Source organism: Carassius carassius, chromosome 44 (assembly GCF_963082965.1).
Source record: "Carassius carassius chromosome 44, fCarCar2.1, whole genome shotgun sequence".
Classification (NCBI taxonomy): Eukaryota; Metazoa; Chordata; class Actinopteri; order Cypriniformes; family Cyprinidae; genus Carassius; species Carassius carassius.
Window position 1 is genome coordinate 7,360,888 of NC_081798.1, and position 20,932 is coordinate 7,381,819.

At 36.8% G+C, this 20,932-nt stretch overlaps 2 protein-coding genes across 6 annotated transcripts in view; one reads left to right on the plus strand and one right to left on the minus strand.

Moving 5' to 3' along the window:
• Positions 1-20,932, minus strand: part of LOC132126551 (SLIT-ROBO Rho GTPase-activating protein 2) — a 293,384-nt gene that overhangs the window by 34,010 nt on the left and 238,442 nt on the right. The gene's annotated exons all lie outside the window — the stretch shown is intronic.
• Positions 10,620-12,592, plus strand: LOC132126271 (interleukin-10-like). Its single transcript, XM_059537425.1, has 5 exons — positions 10,620-10,872; positions 11,010-11,066; positions 11,310-11,465; positions 11,839-11,901; positions 12,019-12,592. Exons 1-5 carry the CDS (start codon positions 10,705-10,707, stop codon positions 12,112-12,114), a joined length of 540 nt encoding a protein of 179 aa, XP_059393408.1. The 5' UTR covers positions 10,620-10,704; the 3' UTR covers positions 12,115-12,592.

Genomic DNA, 20,932 nt, shown 5'->3' on the forward strand with positions numbered 1-20,932 from the left:
CTCATATGCCAGCATAAGATACAGTTTTGTGCCAAATTAAAAGATGTGAAAGTGCAAGATGAAACCAAGATAATTTACTTTGCACTGTAGGAGAAGGTACATCTTAACGTCATGGAGACATTTATACATGCACAACATTCAAATATTTCAAAGTTTTCCAGTGACAGTGAATTATTCCATTCAAAATAACTGATGATGGTACTAAAAAACGTGCACTGCATAGCTGACTTGTCTGAATTTTATTAATCACTTTCATAACAGCTTTAAAAAAAAAAAAAAAAAAAACTTTAGTGAATTCACTGAAACCAGCTCAGCATAACAGGAAATTTCCTGTGTTTTAGATCTTGCTGATCAGTTGACACATAAAATTACACCAAAAATAACAGCAAGCAAAGCACATTAAGCAAAGCAATACATATAGTATTGAACAGCATGCTTTTTACAGTAAGAATACTGCCAGGCACGGGCGGAAATTGCAGGGAGGTCAAGACCCTATACGAGTCCTTTATGCTAGCAATAATAACATTAGCTTGTAATACCGCTGTGTGGGCGATATGACCAAAATGTTATATCATGATATGTGTCATTTTAATTTACTAAAAAAAATACAAATACAAACCTAAGAAATAGAAAAACTCAAGCTCACTGAAGATAAAAGCAGTCAGTGATGAAATAAGAAATAATAAGAAAAAAAAATCGTTTTTTTTTTTTATTGGTTTGGTACTATTTTCACAAGTAAGGTGTACATTTTCAAAACTCTTAGTACAAAACTTTAAACTGCTCACACTTGTAACACGACATTATTTCATTCTCTTTAAAAACCTGATCTCGTGATTTCATTGTAGTTGCACATAATCATTGTTCCATACAAAAGGTCATTGTCGATATGTATTGAGAACATTTGAATTAATCACCAAAACACAACAGTATGATCTTCTTTCAATGCAAGCGTGATTTCACCAATTACCACACGTTCCTGGATCAACATCCTTCTTGATCCTGGAACAACATTCCAATCAACCAATCAGAATTGAGATATAACTTATCAGGAAATATCTGTTTTTGGCTTACAATCGGGGTTAGGTGCTTCTACATCCTTGTTAATCAGCTATCATTTCCCACTAATTTTAGAAATACATTGTGGGTAGGGTTAGGTTTAGGGGTAGGGGTAGGGATTGGGTTAAGTCTATATTTACGGACAATAAAGTTGATCCAGGATCATCAGAAGATGTTGATCCAGGAACATGTCTTCTTTGGCAAAATCACGGTGACCCTTCTTTCAGTGTAGTACGTTTAACAATCAGTTCACTCAAGAGCAAACAATGAAATAATTACAGTAATACATGCAATAATTAGAAAACACACTTACATTACCTAACTTGCATATCTAAAAAAAAAAATCTGTATTTTTTTTGTAAAAGTATTCATCCAGTGTGTTATTAAAAGGTGTGATAAAGGTATGACATGGCCAGAAGGTTTTGTGCTAGAACAGAGTTTACTGTCAACGCAGTACATGTCCTCACTGTGTCATATCCCTGAATCTATATTCTAGCTGGATTTTTCAGATGAAGGGTGATTTATAGTAATGTGCAGTCTTTACCATGGTAATGCTTCAATATACTGTACCACCTGGCATAATGTTATGTAAAATGTGTATTTGATGCCATCTGTGTCCCTTCTTCTGATCAGTTCCTCTCCCTTGTGTCCTGTTGTGTTCACAAATAGCAAAACACACAGTTTTACAAATGAGGACGTCCACGAAGGGAGGATTTTGGTGATTTTTTTTTTTCTCAAGTTTTGCTTTCTGGTTCACCAATTTGTCAGCAGAAAGTGGTTACAGTAAGTAGGCACACACACACACACACACACACACACACACACACACACACACAGGTTTTCCTATCATTATGGTGAGGAGTAATGGGTTTTATAACATTTCCCCCTACACTAACCCTGATCCTAAATACCCTTACAAAAAAAAAAAAAATTAAAAAAAATCTTATTGGACCCAAAAAAGCACAATGATTTCAGATATTGCCATTTTTGAGAGGACATTTTTGTCTCCATTAAATAGGGTTTACCTGAACCACACACACCCTTACAAAATAGCCGTTATCATCTTAGATAAATCACTTTTAAATGTTAAAAATGATTAATTGCATTTGGTTTTCACTAAATTGCAATCACGTTCTATAGAAACTATATGTCAGTTGAATCTATATCTACAGATGCACCGAACAAATCACTGATTAACTATTCATTTCTTAACCATTTAAATTTCTTCTTATTAAAGTTAGAAGTGATTTAGTCAACAGCAATGAGTGATTTTCTCTCGTTGTTTGATTAACATGAATAACAGAGAGAAGGAATATTAGGCCGCTTCTCTTTTAAGACATCCCGATACAATATATTTTTACAAATGCATTTTCTTTCTCGGCTGTTTATTTTCACTTAAGTGTCTGTGTTTACGACGATACTTGCAGAGACAGGCATTATGAAACATATAAGCATTTTATTTGTATTTAACTGTTCAACTATTCAACTATTGCTTTGTGTTGTTGTCCAGATAAAATCCCTGAGAAAAGAACATAAGATAACTTTTCAGTGCACCAAAACGCCAAGTAAGTACAAAAAGTCCCAATACTAAGGCCATTTGGCCTTAATTAAAGCAAAACATCTTTGTGCTCCCTTCAAAAATTCCTCTTAAGAAATTTTATGTTTAATGTCCACCTCAAATGTTAGATGAAATTGATGCCCATGCTGCCAGGGTCACCAAATACACAAAATGTAATGAAAATATGCAACATGGTTTAAAATTTCTGCAGTTACAAAACATCTGTTTTGCATGGTCAAAACCAAACGTGCAGTCCAGTAGGTCACTCTTAACCAAATGGGAAAGAACCTACACAGCACACTTAATACACTTCCTCTAAAACTTCCCAGGACTATGAGTACATTTGCATGCTAAGCACCTAAGGTAGCTCTTGACTGCACTGTAGCACTGAATATAATGACCTTTCAAACCCAGGATAGTACCCGCGCTCTACTATACTATTTGTCAATAAGACCGGTGTCATGATTCATGACACAACATGGCATGACTTTATACCGCCCACATGTTGTGGCATATGTCTCTTGAGACCTCTTCTTGAAATCAAACCTATTATGAGTAGCTGTCACAAAAAATATTTTGTTAAATGAAGCTCATGGTCATAAACACAAACTCGGCCGTTTTATTAATTTATACATATTAAAATGTACGGGGTATACAATTATGTTCTTGAAGATCAAATATGTTTTCGCTACAAGGTCTGTTTTAACATCAGTTCCAAATTTTATACTAAACTTCAAACTGCAACCCAACAGTGCCACAACAAAAATATCATTGAAACAAGTCATTAATATGAATCAATGCTACCGTGAACAAAATGGTAACAATATGGAAAATTATTGCGTTTAGCTTTTAAATGACTGTATTTGGTGGTTTCATGCTTTCAGCAACTAATAACTGATGTCACAAAACAGACTGTGGTTGAACAAACTATATTTATCCTCACTGGGAGTGCATTTAATGTAGTTTAGGTCTATTATCTCCCTCCCAATATGATTACCAAGCAACTGATGAATTTGTGCCAAAATATCCGTTTGAGTGGATTTCTTTTTTCTTTTTTTTTTTTTAAGAAATCAATTCTTTTTTAAATTCTGAATACAATTGTCTAAAGTAACAGAAAATACATTTAATGTTAAAAAAAAAATATTTCAAATAAATATTCTATTGAATTGTTTACTGCTGTTATCTAAATCAACATATTAGAATAATTTCTTCTTTCATGTGAAACTTAACACTGGAGAAATGGCTGCTAAAAGTTCAAAGGATCAAAGGATCCATCAAAGGATTACATAATTTATTTTCAAACTATTATTATTATAACATTTAATAATATTTCTCAACAATACTGAATTGTTTAGTAAGTAAATACTGGCATGTTGAGAATAACATTTTTCTTTTTCTTTCAAAAACATTGAACAAACCTTACTGATCCTAACCATTTGAACGTAATGTTTATGGCTAGATGGGTTTTAACACTTGCTTTTAATATGCATTGTTTTCTCAAAAATAAGAACAAACTTGCAACTCAGCACACTAAGATTTAAGATTTCTTGATGTTCATGCACATTGTGTTCCAGAGACAGGAAGGGAGGAGCTTTTATGCAGCAAAACATGCATATATTCACTTCAGCAGACGCATTTTGTTTTGTTTTGGAATGCAACCTCAGTCATATGTGTACCAGTGCCCGCAAAGGCACGAGCCATAGCTTCAATCTATGTGCCGGTTTACAAGCCGCCTCGTAGTAAGTGCTCTCAAATGCGTCAATACGGAACGCTCATGAGAACAGTGGCTTTGACACCTTAAACAGTTAAACTAAAGAAAAAAAAATTGCAAAACTGAAACTGCTGCAGAATGATGTGTTGTTTGATTTCCTTTAAAGACACTGAAACTAGGGTCTGGCAGTGACCCTCATGAACAAAAAGCAGTTTTATTTGCATCAAAATGTTGTATTTGCAACATTTCAGATCCATTTTTAAAAAATTAATAAAACTAAAGTAGATATGTATATATGGAGTCATAAAAATCACCCAGAAACAGAAATATGAATGTTTTCATGCATGGCACAAGATGACTGATTAATACGGGAGTGGAATCAGTTCATCAACACAATCATATGATCAATTAAATAATTTGGATAAATATAGAATTTACAGCTTTTATAACTTCCCAATATTACAAGTTAATGTTATGATGATCTATGTCGATGTGTTTTGGCATGATTTTAGAATTTTTTTTTTTTTTAGCCGAAACTGCCTATTGCGTAATAGAAACATTCTTAGCCATGAAATGTGGGACTTCTCATCAAACAGATATGCTGCATTTAACTTAATTAAAAATGCATGCAACTAATGTAGAATATGTGTGAAAGCAAAGATTTAACAGTACTTCAGATTTCAGAAAATCAGAATAAAATGATTCCTGTTAGTAATGTTGAGATCAGAAACATTGTATATTGAGAATAACAGCGGTTCAAATGTAGCTCAGGACTCAAGATACTACATTAGGAAGCTCTTTAAATTGGTGATTTCGAACCAAGAAGTTGATCTATATTAGACAGTTTCATATCTTAATGCGGTTTCATATTTCTGTCTTAGCACATGAATCACTCATAAGGAAAAGGAAGAAAAGACACCTGTATCAATAACATGTTTTCAGTGTGAGGCGTTTCATTTACCTCATACATCCTTTTTAGCTTTCCTCTCAAAGCTCCTGCTTTTTTTACTCCGATGTTGTTCAAAAACCTGTATGAGAAAACCGTTGACTTCCTTAGTGTGGGGGAAAATACTACAGAAGTCAATGACTATCGTTACCTGTTTGGTCACACAAAGATATCCAGTGTGGCGGGCGGAGCAAACGACAGACACCGTGGGGTTTTTTATAAAAAAAAAATTTAAAAAAGAGGGAATGAAGTAGAGCTGAAACAACGAATCGATTTAATCGATAAAAATCGATTATTAAAATAGTTGTCAACTAATTTAGTCATCGATTCGTTGCTAAATAACTTTTATTTGCCGTAAGCGGCTCATTTCGTGCATATTTCAAATCTGCGGTGACCAAAGTGTGGCAGTAATGAGCCACCGGAGGTTTTACTCAGCCAGTACAGCAGGAGAAGTAGCGAATAGCCAATAGCTGGCCTCGTTTTATGTCACGTGCTTCCCGAACAGCGTCTCTGCAGCATTTAGCGGGATGTGGGAGACTGGGAGTACTTTACTTTGAGCCTTCAAAAAAGAAGAGTAACCTGTAAACTCTGCACTACTGAACTGTTTAAGGGGACGTTCACATATCGCGTCTTTTGCGCGCTCAAGTTCGTTATTTCCAACACCGCACCGCATCGAGTTAAAAACATTTAAACTTTTCAGAATGCTGCAAGCGCATCGCGGGTCATGTGACAAGAACTAACCAATCAGCTTCATCCTTTCCCGTAACAACGTTAAAAGCTCAGTCAAGATGAAAGGAACAGCTGATCATAGTTGTATATGGATTTCCATTTTGAAATAAATTTAGTAGCAGAGCTACTGCAAGCGATTTTTTGAGCTGCAAATCCATTTATCCTTTGCTGAAATTTCCGCGTCTTCAAGGAGAGAGCACGTCATGGTTGCTTAGCAAAGGCAGACGCCTCGGGGCGCTTCTGCCCGAGCGCTTTGGAAAGGAGGAGAAAGCGGTGCGCCTAGCGTTTTCTACGCGTTTTTAGGCGCGATATGTGAACGGCCCCTAAGACTTTTATTTGTGCAGATTCTCCAGTACAATGTTGTTTGCAAATGTTTAGTCGTAAAAGCTGATAACATTGCTTTTTAACAGTTAACATTTAAAGCTTTACAAACATGTTCTGTGATCAGTTTGTAGTTTACCAGTTCAAAATTCAGTCGTGCAGCCTAGTTATGACTGAATGAGAGAGGTAAATGTTTAAAGATATTTGAAATGCACTTTTTTTCTAAGTATTCACTGCTCTTTTTCACACAGCAGGTTTTTTGTGTGTGACTGTCCAATTTTTTTTTTCTGGACAACCTTCTGATGGATTTTACTTTAAATTGTGATTTCCATTCAGGTTTCATGCCATTGGCACTTTATTCGAAGGATTGTTTACAATTTCACAGCAAAAGCTATAAAGCTGTTTCCCAGTAAATAATAAAATACAATGCACTGCAATTTTATTCTGTTTTATCCTTATTCTTCGTGAAAATATGTTCTGAAAGATTCCTTAATAAGCTTCGTTCGGGATGTTAAACTACTTTAGGAGCTCTAAGGACTGCCATGGTGAAAACATTATTTTAAATCTCCTTGTGAAATTTGCTGGAGTATGGGTCAGTGTTCTGATTGCAGAAGAGTTCGACAAAGGATTACTAACACAATAAAACAACTCCAGGTATATTTTTGATGAGGATATGACAATGCAAAATGGTTAAAATCTCTTAAAAATCTATGCTGAAGGATAAAGACCATTTATTAATAATTTACTTGGGGGAAAAAATGGAAAAAACTAAAATATAAGTACATAAACCGATTAATCGATTAATCGTAAAAATAATCGACAGATTAATCGATTATCAAAATAATCGTTAGTTGCAGCCCTAGAATGAAGTGTCCAATATAAACAGGGAATCTGGTGTCCTCTTCGTGTAGCGTAATTCGTGTGGGAGGTTCAGGAAGGAAGGATCCAGGTAAGGGGCGGAGTCCGGCGGCCGCACGCGCTCCCCTCTTTGGTCCAGGGCGCGAGGGGTGGTGACTTCTTCCAGCGGCTGCATGATCATGCTCGCTGGCCGCGGCCCTCGAAGGGACTAGACGGCCCGGCATCCCGGCTCGTCGGCTGTGTAACGGACGCGGGACCGGCAGCTCACGTCTCAGGCGGCGCAGGTTCCCTTAACGCACTCTTCCTGGACCCAAGAGGACACCAGCGTGCATGCACGGTGGAAGAAACCGGTCTCTCGAGGAGAGGCGAGCTCGGCATTTAAACTGCGGCGGTGATGGGGCTCCATTTGCGTCAGCTGTGCCCCATCACACGCCTCCATCCCTGGCTCTTACAGCGCCCCCCTCTCTCACACACCCACCCCTGTCGGGAGCCTGGCGAAGGGCTGCGATTAAGGGACGGGGTGATGATGATAATTAAAGGTGCTCTAAGCGATGCCGGGAGTCGTAACTTCTTGTTGACGTTCAAATTGTTTTCAAACAAACCGGAGGCTAGCTAGACCCTCCCTCCACCTCATCCGTGCACTAACCTCCCAAACCCCACCCCCCAAATCTTTCTTGTCGTTTATTGGCCGGAACAGTTTGTTATGTTTTGTGGTGCGGGTGAGCCCAGTTTGTTTTTCTTGTTGTTTGTGGAGCCTGTGGTGTCTAGAGAGACCCCGTTTTTTTTACAGTGTGTTCAGGGGACAAGCAGCTAGCGGATAGTGAGGAGATGTTTGCTGGATGTGACAAAAAATGTTTTGGCCTAAAAAATGTGTGACATCACTTAGAGCACCTTTAAGGGGGAGGTAGCCGACTGGTCACACCAAGTTTAGAACAGCTTGAGGGTGCATAGACTACATGATGACAGAATTTTTCTTTTTTGTTAAACTATCCCTTTACAAAAAATGTAAAATAATAGAATATTGTTAAATGTAACCCAAATTTAAAATAATAATAATAATAATAAATATTTATTATTAAAATTATTTTATGTTCCACAGAAGAAAAAGAGTAGGAACATGGGTGAATAAATAATGAAAATTTTTCCTTTTTGGGTGAACCATCCCTTTAATAATATACCTTCCCCTATAGGTAAACAAAGCATTATAGCACCATTATTACTCTCTGTTTTCTTCTTTTTCTTTGTATTAGAACTGTATTTAGACAGTTAAAAAAAATATTTAGCTGAAGCATAAACCAGTTACAGACGATCAAAACAGGCCAGCTGAATAGCTGTATATACTGATCATCTGAATAAGTCATAATATGCTGTCTCAGAACTGTGATATTCTAGATACAGGAGTGGTACAGTAATGAATCTCTAAAGGCAAACATTCTACTGGTAAACGGTCATTTGATTTACAATACCCTTATCAGTCAAAATGTCTCTCCCACACACACATGCATCATTAGTCAAAATCTCTCTCTCCCACACACACATGCACACATACAATCAATTATTATAAGAGGAGGATGATCAAATCTCTCTCGGTTTCAGGCTTTCCACGGGATGAATGTTTTGCTGCTCAAATGCGTTCGGGAGCACATTGTAAATTCCTTTGTGTTTTTATCCAAAGGCCCTCCATTACGTACTAATCGACGCCGTCAGTAATCTGTGCCTGTCAGTGAGTCTCATGTAGATCTAACCTAAACCACTCTGCAGAGAAGAAAACCACCAGTTTTGCATCATGGGTTTGGCTTACTCCGCTAGTCCTCACACTAAAAGCAGCCAACAATGCTTAGCGTAATAGTAATGGAACAGGTTAGCTCATTCATGTTTACATTACTCAGTTAATGACAGCTAATGAAATTCCATAACACACACTTGTTTCTTGTAATAACCTGCACCAAAATAAAATTCAGGGAATTCAAGGGATGTGAAGAAACTTTTTTCAGCATTGCATTAACTGAGTCAACTGTCTGAAAAGTATAGGGGCATGTAAAAAATAATCCCCAAAAAACATCTGAGACTCATAATTGGCCTTGAGATTGCATATAGCTGATTTGCGTTGAATAAAGTGCATATGTATCCTTATATTTGGTTGATTTTCAATTCATTGTATAACACTTCTCTTTCGGAATTAATTCGCTAAATGTAGTTTCGCTGGTTGTGCAACATGTACTGTAGTTTCACTGACTGTGGGTGTTGCAAAATTTTCAGCTTAATATGACCAGTCTGTTGTGAACCGTAGAATATGCAGAAGCAGAAAAAGTGAGTTGTCATTTGGTGACATAAGTCTATACGTGCTTTAAGTGACACTTAATTTCATGAAATCACCAGGAAAGAAGAAGCTTGACCTAAATATAGAATAACATTTTTATTTTCAACATTTTCTAAGCCAGCTTGATTTAGATTTAGACATTTAAAAAGTGCCGTAATGTGCAATAAATTTATGCAATAAATTGGAAAAATATGAAGAATATTTATTTCTTTTTTTATTTACAGCTTTCTTAAGTAATTAATGAGTGCTTTCTTAAGTCAGTTAATCTGGATAACTCACGCTACTTAATTAATGTGTATTGCTCAATTTTGTTTAATACAAACAAACAAAAATAATACTGTACCCAAGACGAGTGTTTCTGTTCCCAGTAGTTGTAGTAGTTGAGGCCCAACATTTTAATTGAGTTTCAGGAGTCTGGCGTGCATTATTTTAGAATCAATGGGCCAGGGTAAATGCAAAAGGTCTCTGTGGTTTAGAATACCTAGGAGTTAATTGTCACCCAGAAACCACACTGGACCCCTTACAGTCATCTCTGTATGTGTGATTTTACGCTTACCTGTGAGAGCTCGATTGATGCGCATACATGGCTTCCACCTTCTGCGTAAAAATAAATGCCAGAGATGAGACGTCTACTAGTTCAATGCTTCTGTCTGAGAAACTGAGAGATTCCCGGAACCGGCAAACAAATGGATAAGATTAAATCATATAAGGACAACAAAATCGTTTATTTTAATTACTATTACTATTATTTAAATAGAGAGATAGATAGATAGATAGATAGATAGATAGATAGATAGATAGATAGATAGATAGATAGATAGATAGATAGATAGATAGATAGATAGATAGATAGATACTGTAGATAGATAGAAAACAGCTTCTAGAAAATGAACACATTTTACTGATGACATCAGCTTGAATTAAACAGTTCAATTTTCCTCTCTCTCTCTCTCTCTCTCTCTCTCTCTATATATATATATATATATATCTTTGTTCCAAAAAAAATGGTTTGTGCACAAGCTGATGACATAGTCTAAGTCAACAGTAAATGCCAGTAAGTCAACACCCACCCACCCCTCCACCACGGCAAGCTGGGATTTCTCTGGGTATAAAATAAAGGCACCCCAAAGCTTTTCTTTACATCTCCTTTTTTGAGGGCTGAATATCAAGAAAAAAAATCAAGAAGAAAGAAACAGGATTTAAGAATGGTTTTCACTGGAGTCATCCTTTCTGCTCTGGTTATGTTCCTGCTTTCTGACAGTGCTCAGTGCAGAAGAGTCAACTGCAAGTCTGACTGTTGCTCATTTGTGGAGGGCTTTCCAGTGAGACTGAAGGAGCTCCGTTCTGCATACAGAGAAATACAGAGGTTTTATGTAAGTATATTTAGACTGATTTCCAGCTCAAATAAACTGAGTTAAGTCTTAGCTGCAAGTTATTTCTGCTTTTTTCTTGCAATATTGAGGTTTGAGGTTCTCTCTAAAAGGATTTTGTTTACATTTGTTCTACTCAGGAGTCCAATGATGACTTGGCACCATTACTCGACGAAAATGTGCAACAGAACATCAACGTAAGTACTAAACTCATTAATTTACTTCCACAGTAGTATAGCAGCAATTATTAAAATGTAAAAGTTAGCAACATCAGAAGTAATCATACTGAAACCAAAGGTTTTGTGCAAGACGTGTACTAACCAAACTAAAATCCCGCCTAACATCTTGCATCTGCACATTGCTACAGCAGTGGCAAAGTGTGATAACCGTGGGTGTCTGAAACTGCTCATAACAGGAGAAATCTCATATATGATCCACAGAGTCCTTATGGTTGTCATGTCATGAATGAGATCCTGCGCTTCTACTTGGACACAATTCTGCCAACAGCTGTCCAGCAGGACCACTTGCACTCAAAAACACCAATTAACTCCATAGGAAATATATTTCAGGATCTCAAGCGGGATATACTGAAATGTGTAAGTCTGTCTTTTAATCATTAACATATAAGTTTAAAGGATGATACATTACTTTCACAATCTGGGAGAGCAACAAACTAGTTTAGGCTGGCGTTTTTTTTAAGCAGGGAACTGATTAAATTTATGTTGCTAAAGTTGGGATGTGTAATGTTATGATGGAGACCGTTATTTTTTGAAAAATGTACTTCAGGCATCTTTAGGATGTCGAAATAGTGCACATATGTAGAAAGCCTATGTGGCTTTTTATTGGCAAGAGCTATTACAAATCGATCAAAATACCTAGTAGCCTACTTGTTGTGCAATGATATGGTGAGGCAAAGAAGGTGTCTTTAACATTGCAAACTACATGAAATAACACATCTCTCTGTTACAGAAGAATTACTTTTCTTGCCAAAATCCCTTTGTGTTCGCCAGCATAAAGAACTCATATGAAGAGGTAAGTAAGCAACTTAATGCTGATAAGAGTAACTTGTTACACAATCAAAAATATTTTCTACTCATTTATTCAATTATTATGTTATTCCAAAGGTTGACAAAATCTCTTTCTCTTTAGATGAAAGGAAAAGGTGTTTATAAAGCCATGGGAGAGCTTGATATGCTCTTTAAGTACATCGAGCAGTATTTGGCATCAAAGAGAGTCAAGCACTAATAAGGTGTCACTGTGGATTAGATGGTGGTCATCATGACTTGAGTCAAGTCTGAATAATCTGAAAAGGAACGATGGGCAGATCAATCACATACTGTAGGATATGGCACAAATGGAATTCATTCTTTAATTTTTATCGCTTACACATCACCATTCCATCACACTACTTTATGATGCACTGGAATGCCTTTCCCTTACCCTTCAGTTTCTGGATGTCACAGTGGCAATGTTTTAGGTTCAACTAAAACCATAAGATGTTGTTTAAGTCACATTGACTTAAATGAGGCTTATTTTAAAAATTAGTTGCATTTTGCCAACTTGCTCAAATAACTTGAATCTATTGTGTAAATACTGCTATTTATGTCTTGTGAACTTTATTTATTTTTGTTACTTCATGTATTTCACTGTATTGTTCACTTATTTCTGATGCTTGTATTTAATTTGTTACAGAAATGTGTCATCAATAAATTATTGCAACTCAGTAATGCAACAGCCATTTCCTTTTTGGGTTAATGTGGTTATTTGTCTTCCTCATGTTGACATGAGTTCATACTGGTCTTCTGTTTTCTTCCTACACTATATGTCAAGCCTTGAGCATAAATGTAACCAAATCTACACTCTAAAAGGACAAATCATTAAGACAGTGCTCATGTGTCTTATCATTTAACACTATAATTTAAAGGGTGTGTCAAAGTGAGCTGGTAAGGGTTAAAACATGACTGTGCTAACCTCAAAACTGACCTAAATAGAGCAGTTACCAGCAGCTTAGCAGTCAGCCCTTTACTGTAATTGCAGTAATGCATATCTCACCCTAATGAGATTAACTATGTAACAGCTAACATAGGTTGTGGAACTTTAAACCTGCAGCTGTGGCGTGATCTACTGAGTAAGCAAAACAGTATGGGAACAAGATGCTAGTTTCAGTTGTGACAGAACACTAAGCAAGGCCTTGGGTGGTTAGCTGGTTGATGTAGCAGTTGAAATTGAAAGCTTTTGCAAAATAATAGAGCAAAGAGTCATAAACTTGTGCATCTATCAACAGCAAACAATCATAGGCTGTGCATGAAACCTTGCAAGGTTTCTCCATAAAGGTAACTCTTAAAAAGTTATGAAACTAGTCATATACAGGCTTCCAAAGCACCAAAACATCAGGACTTCTGATGCAGAACAGATTTAGAGAAATATGTGGTGACTGCAATGCGTATTTCTCAGATACAGATTTGTTAAAGTTTTGTTTTTATTTTTTCCATCAACTAAATGCACATCACAAGAATTTAGATGCCTTCAAACTTAGATGAAAGTTGTCCTGCTCTCCATGCACAACAATATGCACAACATTGCTACACAATGTATGGAGATGGGGTGGGCTATACACTGTAAAATATTTCCAGGATTTCACAATATATAACTGTAATATTTCACAGGTAATTACATTATTACCACTTCACAGGCTTTAACTGTGATATTTCACAATATAATACCGTATTTAGACTTTTACTGTGAAAATAATGCAGGCGCGGGGCTTTTACAAGAAACTACTGTGAATTCCGTCATTTTCGCATTTTATTATAAAAAAGATATAGGAAAATAAATGTGTTTATCACTGAATTAGTGGAGCTTCGTTAGCTGTGCTATTCTAAAGTAAAACAGGTCGACATCTGGAGATATTAGGAGCCATTTTGTCTGTGAACGGGTAATAATTCTAGGAGGAAGAGTGCAAGCAGAAACAGCCACATGGAGATGGACTGGCAACAGGCTCTTCCTCCATCCTCTGCAAACAGTACGTGTAAATGATGTAAATTGTTGTGTGCAAATGCATTGCCTGGGTAAATCACACACATCTAACTTACTTTGTTGCAGGTCTATTCTTGACTACATCATAAAGTAGTGTGATGGAATGGTGATGTGCAAGCGATATAAATTAAAGGAAGAATTCCATTTGTGCCATATCCTACAGTATGTGATTGATCTGCCCATCGTTCCTTTTCAGATTATTCAGAAGTTATTTAAATGGTTGCTGTTTAATTGAATCCAAGTAATGTCACCTTGTTAAAACTGAGCTAACTTTAGTTTTGCTCAGTACTGCAACAGCAGTGACCCACTGAAGGTGATGACTGGGAACTGAAACCTTTTTAATCCCACTTGAATTAAACTAACATCTTTCTTCTCTGTCTTTTTGTTTATATGTGCTTCTTGGGCATCAACCCAGAAACAGGTAAAAAAATCAAAGAGGCAGAGAGGACACATAAACCAGCAAGTCTGTACACTGATCAGGAAGCTCATTGACTTTGAATGGATGTCAGTCTAATGTAAGTTGTGTTCCAACTTCAGAACAGACTAACGAAACACTGTCTTTGTTTTAAGCTAGAATTAGTTATGCAGTAAGATGTTTACTTAAGCTATTAAAGGGTTAGTTCACTCAAAAATGTAAAGTCTCTCATTAATTACACTCCCTCATGATGTTCCAAACAATTTTGTTCAACACAAATTAAGATAATTTTAAGAAGTCCGAGAGCTTTCTGATCCAGCTTATAGACTGCAATGTTATAACCGCTTTCAAGCCCCAGAAAGGTAGTAAAAACTTTGTTAAAATAGTCCACGTGATTACAGTGGTTCAACCTTATTGCTATGATGCGACGAGAATACTTTTTGTGCGTTCCGCACTATTAAGTATTTTTGCATCACTTCATAACATTAAGGTTGAACCACTGTAGTCACATGGACTATTTTAACAATCTTCACTACCTTTCCGGGCCTTGAAAGTGGTAATAAAATTGCTGTCCATGGAGGAATCAGAAAATGTCTTAATTTGTGTTCCAAAGATGAACGAAGGGCTAACGTGTTTGGAATGAGGGTGGGTTTTTGGGTAAACTATCCCTTTAATCTGTTCTACGAGTTTAGACAGGCTGCAAAATGTGTAAAATTCATTGTTCTTACGTTTATTTGAATTAAACATGCCTTTTCAATGTTATAGGTTATTGATATGTTAGAATAAAAAAGTCAAATTTACAGACGTACTTTACAATAGTTTTAAGTGTAAATTTACATCACATTACTGGCTTACTGAGTTGCATTACTATGTACGCATGTCATGTAATTTTTGCTTAACCTCAATCATGTTACTTTCAGAGTCCTCTGGTTTGTTGATTTAATATTAATTGATATAGTACTATTCACATGATTTATATGATTTATCATGAGTTTTACAATTGTAATTTCTTAAATTGTACACATTTTAGGATTAGTTTTACAATGCGAGTACCATACTTGCAGGTACTTGCACCACAAAGTAACTTAAACTTTTTGTCTTTCTTATCTTTTGTAGATAGTGGACAGAACCCATACTATGCAGGTGCCTGCTGCAAGGGAAGGAGTGAGACACCTGCAACCCTCTCTTTTCCCACCTTTTTGTCTTTTCTTCCCTCTCTCACTCTCTCTTCTCTCTCTCCTTCTTTCTCTTTTCAGCTCCTACGTTGTGAAGTACCATTATCACATAGTAAACACATGCACAGTGCACACACATAGACACACATTCCTGTTACCCAGTGTTCATTCCTGTTACCCAGTGTTTATTCCTGTTATTAAACTGTATTTTTCAAGTACCATTATCACATAATGGTAAACACAGTAAACACATTCACACACATATTGACAGACATTCATGTTACCCAGTGTTCATTCATGTTACCCAGTGTTCATTCATGTTACACAGTGTTTATTCCTATTATTAAAATGTATTTTTCTTCTAAAAAAATAAAAGTTAAACCATTGTTTTTATCAGTTTTGTTTGGTCCATCATTTATGCTAAATCACAGTATAGACATGGTTTAATACAGTAATTCTACAGCAGCTTACTGTTAAATTACAGTAATATGATAGACTAACTGTAATTGCACAGTAAAATACTGTAATTATACAGCAGCTTACTGCTAAATCACAGTAATATGACGGCATAGTTATTGTGAAGTCACAGTAAACAGCTGTCATTTCACAATTATTTACTGTAAAAATGATACGGTAACTTGCTGTGAAAGTCATGCAATTATTAACCTGCAATTTATTGTAAATTTACAGTGAAATTATTAACAGTGTATGACCAAAATCTCATATCACGGTATGTGTCATTTTATTTCATGGCAACAATATTTATCACAGTATAGTTATTCTTTATGTTATCAAAATGTTTGATACCATAGAAATGTCATAATGTGTCACCAATGCCAACATCACAAAAAAAAAAACTAATACTAGACCAAAAAATCGAATCTATAAAATCATTGTATATCTTCATTGAGAATATTAAAGTATATATTTCCTCTTATTAAAATTACAAAAGTGATTAGTCAAGATCAGTGAGAGATTTTCTCTTTTATGGTTTGATTAACATGAATGACTGCTGTCACTTTAAGAGTTGCCCAGATCCAGTGTAATGTTATAAATGGTTTTTAATGTTGTATGCTCACAGAAACATCACATGAGCTTCTATAGCGATGACAGTCCAAAATCTCTACTGCTTGACAAATTATTACTGGCCAATCATGTCTACCTATATATCACCAGCCCCTAAAGATGAAATGAAACTCTGTGCAGAGACAAATACAGTATTGTATTGATTGCCATCTACTAGAAACAAAAATAACAATAAAGAGTTAAATTGGACAAATTAAGCAATTAAGAATTAAAGACAAATGTTCAGTTGAATTTGAACTACCAAAGTCATTTTCAACTGATATGATATTAAAGAAAGTGTTCACTGACATTGAACAGCCAATATATACACAGTAAAACTGAGAATACAAACTCAAGTTAGGATGTAAAATGGAAACTGGATACTGCTAATGAACTCAGTGGGTCAGTTCTTGCACCAACTTGCACTACTATCATGGTCGGAAGCAGACAGGTGCAAGTCCAAGATGTGCAATTGAGCATATCTGAGTTTTTCTCAACTCTTGCTATCCTCAAACTGATGCTTCTGAACCATTTACCATAAACTAATGAAAATGGGTGAATGTGTGATTTAGCTTTTCATTCTGCACAAGGCTATGTTGACTATCCGTAACAGGAAAACCGAAGCTGCTTCATTTCCGCAACAAGCAGCCACCAAACCACAGTGTGATCTTACCAAGTTGTTGAGGATGGTCATGCCACATTTTGCTGCCACTGATTCAAGAAGGAGTGTGAGTCACAAAAGACTTTCTGTTAGTCTCATCCTAAAACATCACGCCCATGGACCGTTGGCTGATTGTTGCTGTCAGTCTGAAGGTCTGGCTATGCGAGACTAGCTTCCTGTAAGCCTTAGCACTCTGTGTGCATTTCAAGCCCATACATGCAGTATACCCATATCTCCTTTGTGACAGTTAACAAAGTTCACAGTTCAGTTCAGGTTTGAAACATCATTACACATTTCAAATTCTTAGAACTGCTACTTTAGCATAGAGTGTTAAGTGCTCTTAAATCGTAGTTCAAACTCAGTATATTCAGAGATATTGAGCGATTTGATACACAACAGAAAAGCAAAAAATAATGCGAAATTCCTAGAAAATTTGTCACTGTATTGATCTAGTCAATTTAGTAAAGTTTAAGGGGACCATGATAAATAATAACGAACAAATACTCTGTTAACGCTTTAGTTTTGGCTAAACCCTGCAATGTACTGCGTAATTAAACAGAATTTACAGTGTAACTTATTTTGTAAATATAGTATAAATACAGTATCTCAGTGTAGGTATAAGAGGAAAATATTATTAAAAAAATCAATAAATAAATACTAATGATTTCCACTGTAAGTATTTTGAAACTAATGTCCTAATGTTACATAGTATGTGTGACCTATCAACAATCTTATATGGATCCTCTCAAACTACACTTCCGCAGAGGTCTGAGCATGGAACTGCAGTCTGAATTAGCCTGTCAAAACAAGGGGACATCCTTAAATCAATTAATTGATCTAGCCATTCGAGATTGACAACCTCCTTCAATCTCGTCGACAGACTAGGCTCTCTTCTGCTCCAGTCGGCACTTCATTGCCACTTCCTGACACAGAATCCATGTAGATCGGCTTTACTCATCTCAGCAGAGAGAAGAGAGACGCATTCACCAGAATCTGTGCCTATACTGCGGATTATCTGGACACATGAGAGCTTCGTGCCCCACTTGTCCACCTCGCAATCCTTCTATGGTGAGTCCGATTCTCAGTTCTTCCACTGCTTTAGAGATTTCAGTCCCCTTAAAGATTAATGGGCAGATCATTGAGGCTATGGCTTGATTGACTCAGGGGCTGCAGGAAATTTCATTGACACTAGTTTTGCAAATACTCATAATATTCTTCTTGTCCCCCGTGTATCTCATTTGGCAGTGGCAGCGCTAGATGGCTGAATGCTGGACACTGGCTGAATTCAATTTACCACCAAGGACATTAAATTATGCACTGGAGCTCTTCACACCACACTTATCCGCTTCTTTGTATTTCAATCTTCAAGAACTCCTATCATTCTGGGACTGCCTTGGTTGGAGAAGCACAACCCCTCTATCTCATAGTCCGAAGGACAGATTATGCAGTGGTCAGAGTCCTGCAATCAGAATTCTCTCAACGTTACTTCGGTCAGAAAGGATAACATGGATAGACTCATGTATGAGTCTCAACATGTCAACATGTACGCCTAGACTCATAGACTCAACATGTACGCCTGTATGTCAGCTCCTTGCAAAATACCACAATCTCATGGAGGCCTTCAGTAAGATCAAAACTTCTCAACTACCTAGTCACCGAACAAGTGACTGTGCCATCGAGCTCCAGCCTGGTTCACATCCTCCCAAAGGAAGGGTTTTCCTCTTATCTCAACCTGAAGCTGAGGTTATGAAGTCCAATATTGAGGAGGAACTCTTTAAGGGTTTTATTAGACCATCCACATGACCTGCCTCTACTGGGTTCTCCTTTGTCAAAAAGAAGGATGGAAGTGTTCGTCCTTGCATTGATTATAGAGAACCCAACAACATCACCATTAAGTTTCACTACCCCTTGCCCCTAGTCCCTGCAGCTCTGGAACAGCTCTGAAAGGCAAGATACTTCACCAAGCTGGATCTTCACAGTGCTTACAACCTCATTCGCATCCGTGAGGGCGATGAATGGAAGACTACATTCTCTACAACAACTAGGCACTATGAGTATATTGTTACAGTATGCCATTACCATCCCGAACCAGAACTAGAGTTCACTGTGGAAGTGGACGCATCCACCACTGGCATTGGGGCAGTTCTCTCTCAACGACATAGTAACACACCTAAATTATATCCTTGTGCCTTTTATTCCTGTAAACTCAACCCCACCGAACAGAATTATGATGTGAGCATCTGATAACTTCTTGCCATGAAGTTCGCCTATGAGGAATGGCGTCACTGGCTCGAAGGAGCTAAACACCATTTCACTTTACTCATCGATCACCGCAATCTGAAATACCTGAAATCAGCCAAAAGACTTAATTACAGACAGGCAAGATGGTCACTGTTCTTCACCAGATTCGACTTCACAATAACCTACAGTCCAGGCTCTCAAAACACTAAGGCGGATGCCTCTCCATTACACCCACCTTTTGGGTGGGATGACCAATCAGAGGCATGAATTTTGAGTGGGAAAAACTTTCTTTGTCTCTGTTTATGGCCCATTTGCATGTTTATTGCTGGTCTGGAGGATTAATGCAGTTTTACCCAAAATATGGGTAAAATCACAATCACATAGTGTACATAATTGTTTAAGGAATAAAGAGCAGATCATTCTGTTAACAAGAACAAAACATCTAGAAGGTCTTAAAGCAGAGATCAACTCATATACCTGAATATAAGCATTGAGAGTCTAATTAATATAAACAAAGAATTGTAACTAGGCTAAAATAATAGGGAAATATACAAACAACACATGCATATACCAGATACAATTGTAACTGATTAATTATAGTCTAAATAAAGAAATGTCTTTATGTGTGTGTGTTATGTGTATTGCGTGCATTGGGGTAGTTTGCTGGTCAGCCAGGCCATTGGCGCCTGGCACCTGGGTTCATTTACGCCTCTCTGGGAATGTGTTTGAAGTTTGATGGAGAGACGAGAGTGGTGAAGCTGTTCAGCATCTTCCTGACAATGGGGGTAAACATTGGCCATTTAGCACTCATATAACTGTAGACTATGGGTCAAAAGGCTAAAAAGATATCTAAATCCATAAAACCCAAGTACATGATCCTAAGCAGATGCTACAGTGTGATGAAATCCATGGCTGCAGTGCTTAAAACAGAACATGTTTGGAGAATAGGAGAAAACTAATCGAGCGCAGACCAGGGAAAACTTTTAAACTGTCTGGAGTGTGTTCATTTAAAACTAGAACAGCAAATTTGTTGAGTGTGAACTGGAAACAGCTGGAATGACACATGAGATGAGTCTATCCATGTTTGCGGCACTCATAATAGGAATATGTGTCGAAAATTCAAGAAAACTCATCAAGCGAAGAGGAGAGAGATTTTTGAAACTGACTGGAATGTGTTCTTTTAAAAACTAGAAGGTTTTGTCCGAGTATGTTTTCTGTGCACCGGCGACTGATGAGTGGTAAACCCAGGAACTATGAACTAATGTTAGTCAAAATGGAACTTGAGAACATGGATCAAAATGGTAAAATCAAAGAGGGTAAAATCCTGTCAGTTCGTTATAATAAACAGTTTAATCTTGACTTTCAGTGTTTATTACTGTGTTTATTGGCATAATGGTTTGGCCATAATAGTTTAACTTTGTCAGTGGGGGAAAAACATGAACAAATTGAACAAAATTCAAATTTGTTCTT

What these genes read in the sequence shown, in the direction of transcription:
- LOC132126271 (XM_059537425.1), top strand. Translation starts at nt 10,705, where the DNA reads ATGGTTTTCACTGGAGTCATCCTTTCTGCTCTGGTTATGTTCCTGCTT. An exon ending in GAGAAATACAGAGGTTTTAT is followed by an intron (nt 10,873 to 11,009) that starts GTAAGTATATTT and finishes TGTTCTACTCAG; the next exon opens with GAGTCCAATGATGACTTGGC. An exon ending in AGCGGGATATACTGAAATGT is followed by an intron (nt 11,466 to 11,838) that starts GTAAGTCTGTCT and finishes TCTCTGTTACAG; the next exon opens with AAGAATTACTTTTCTTGCCA.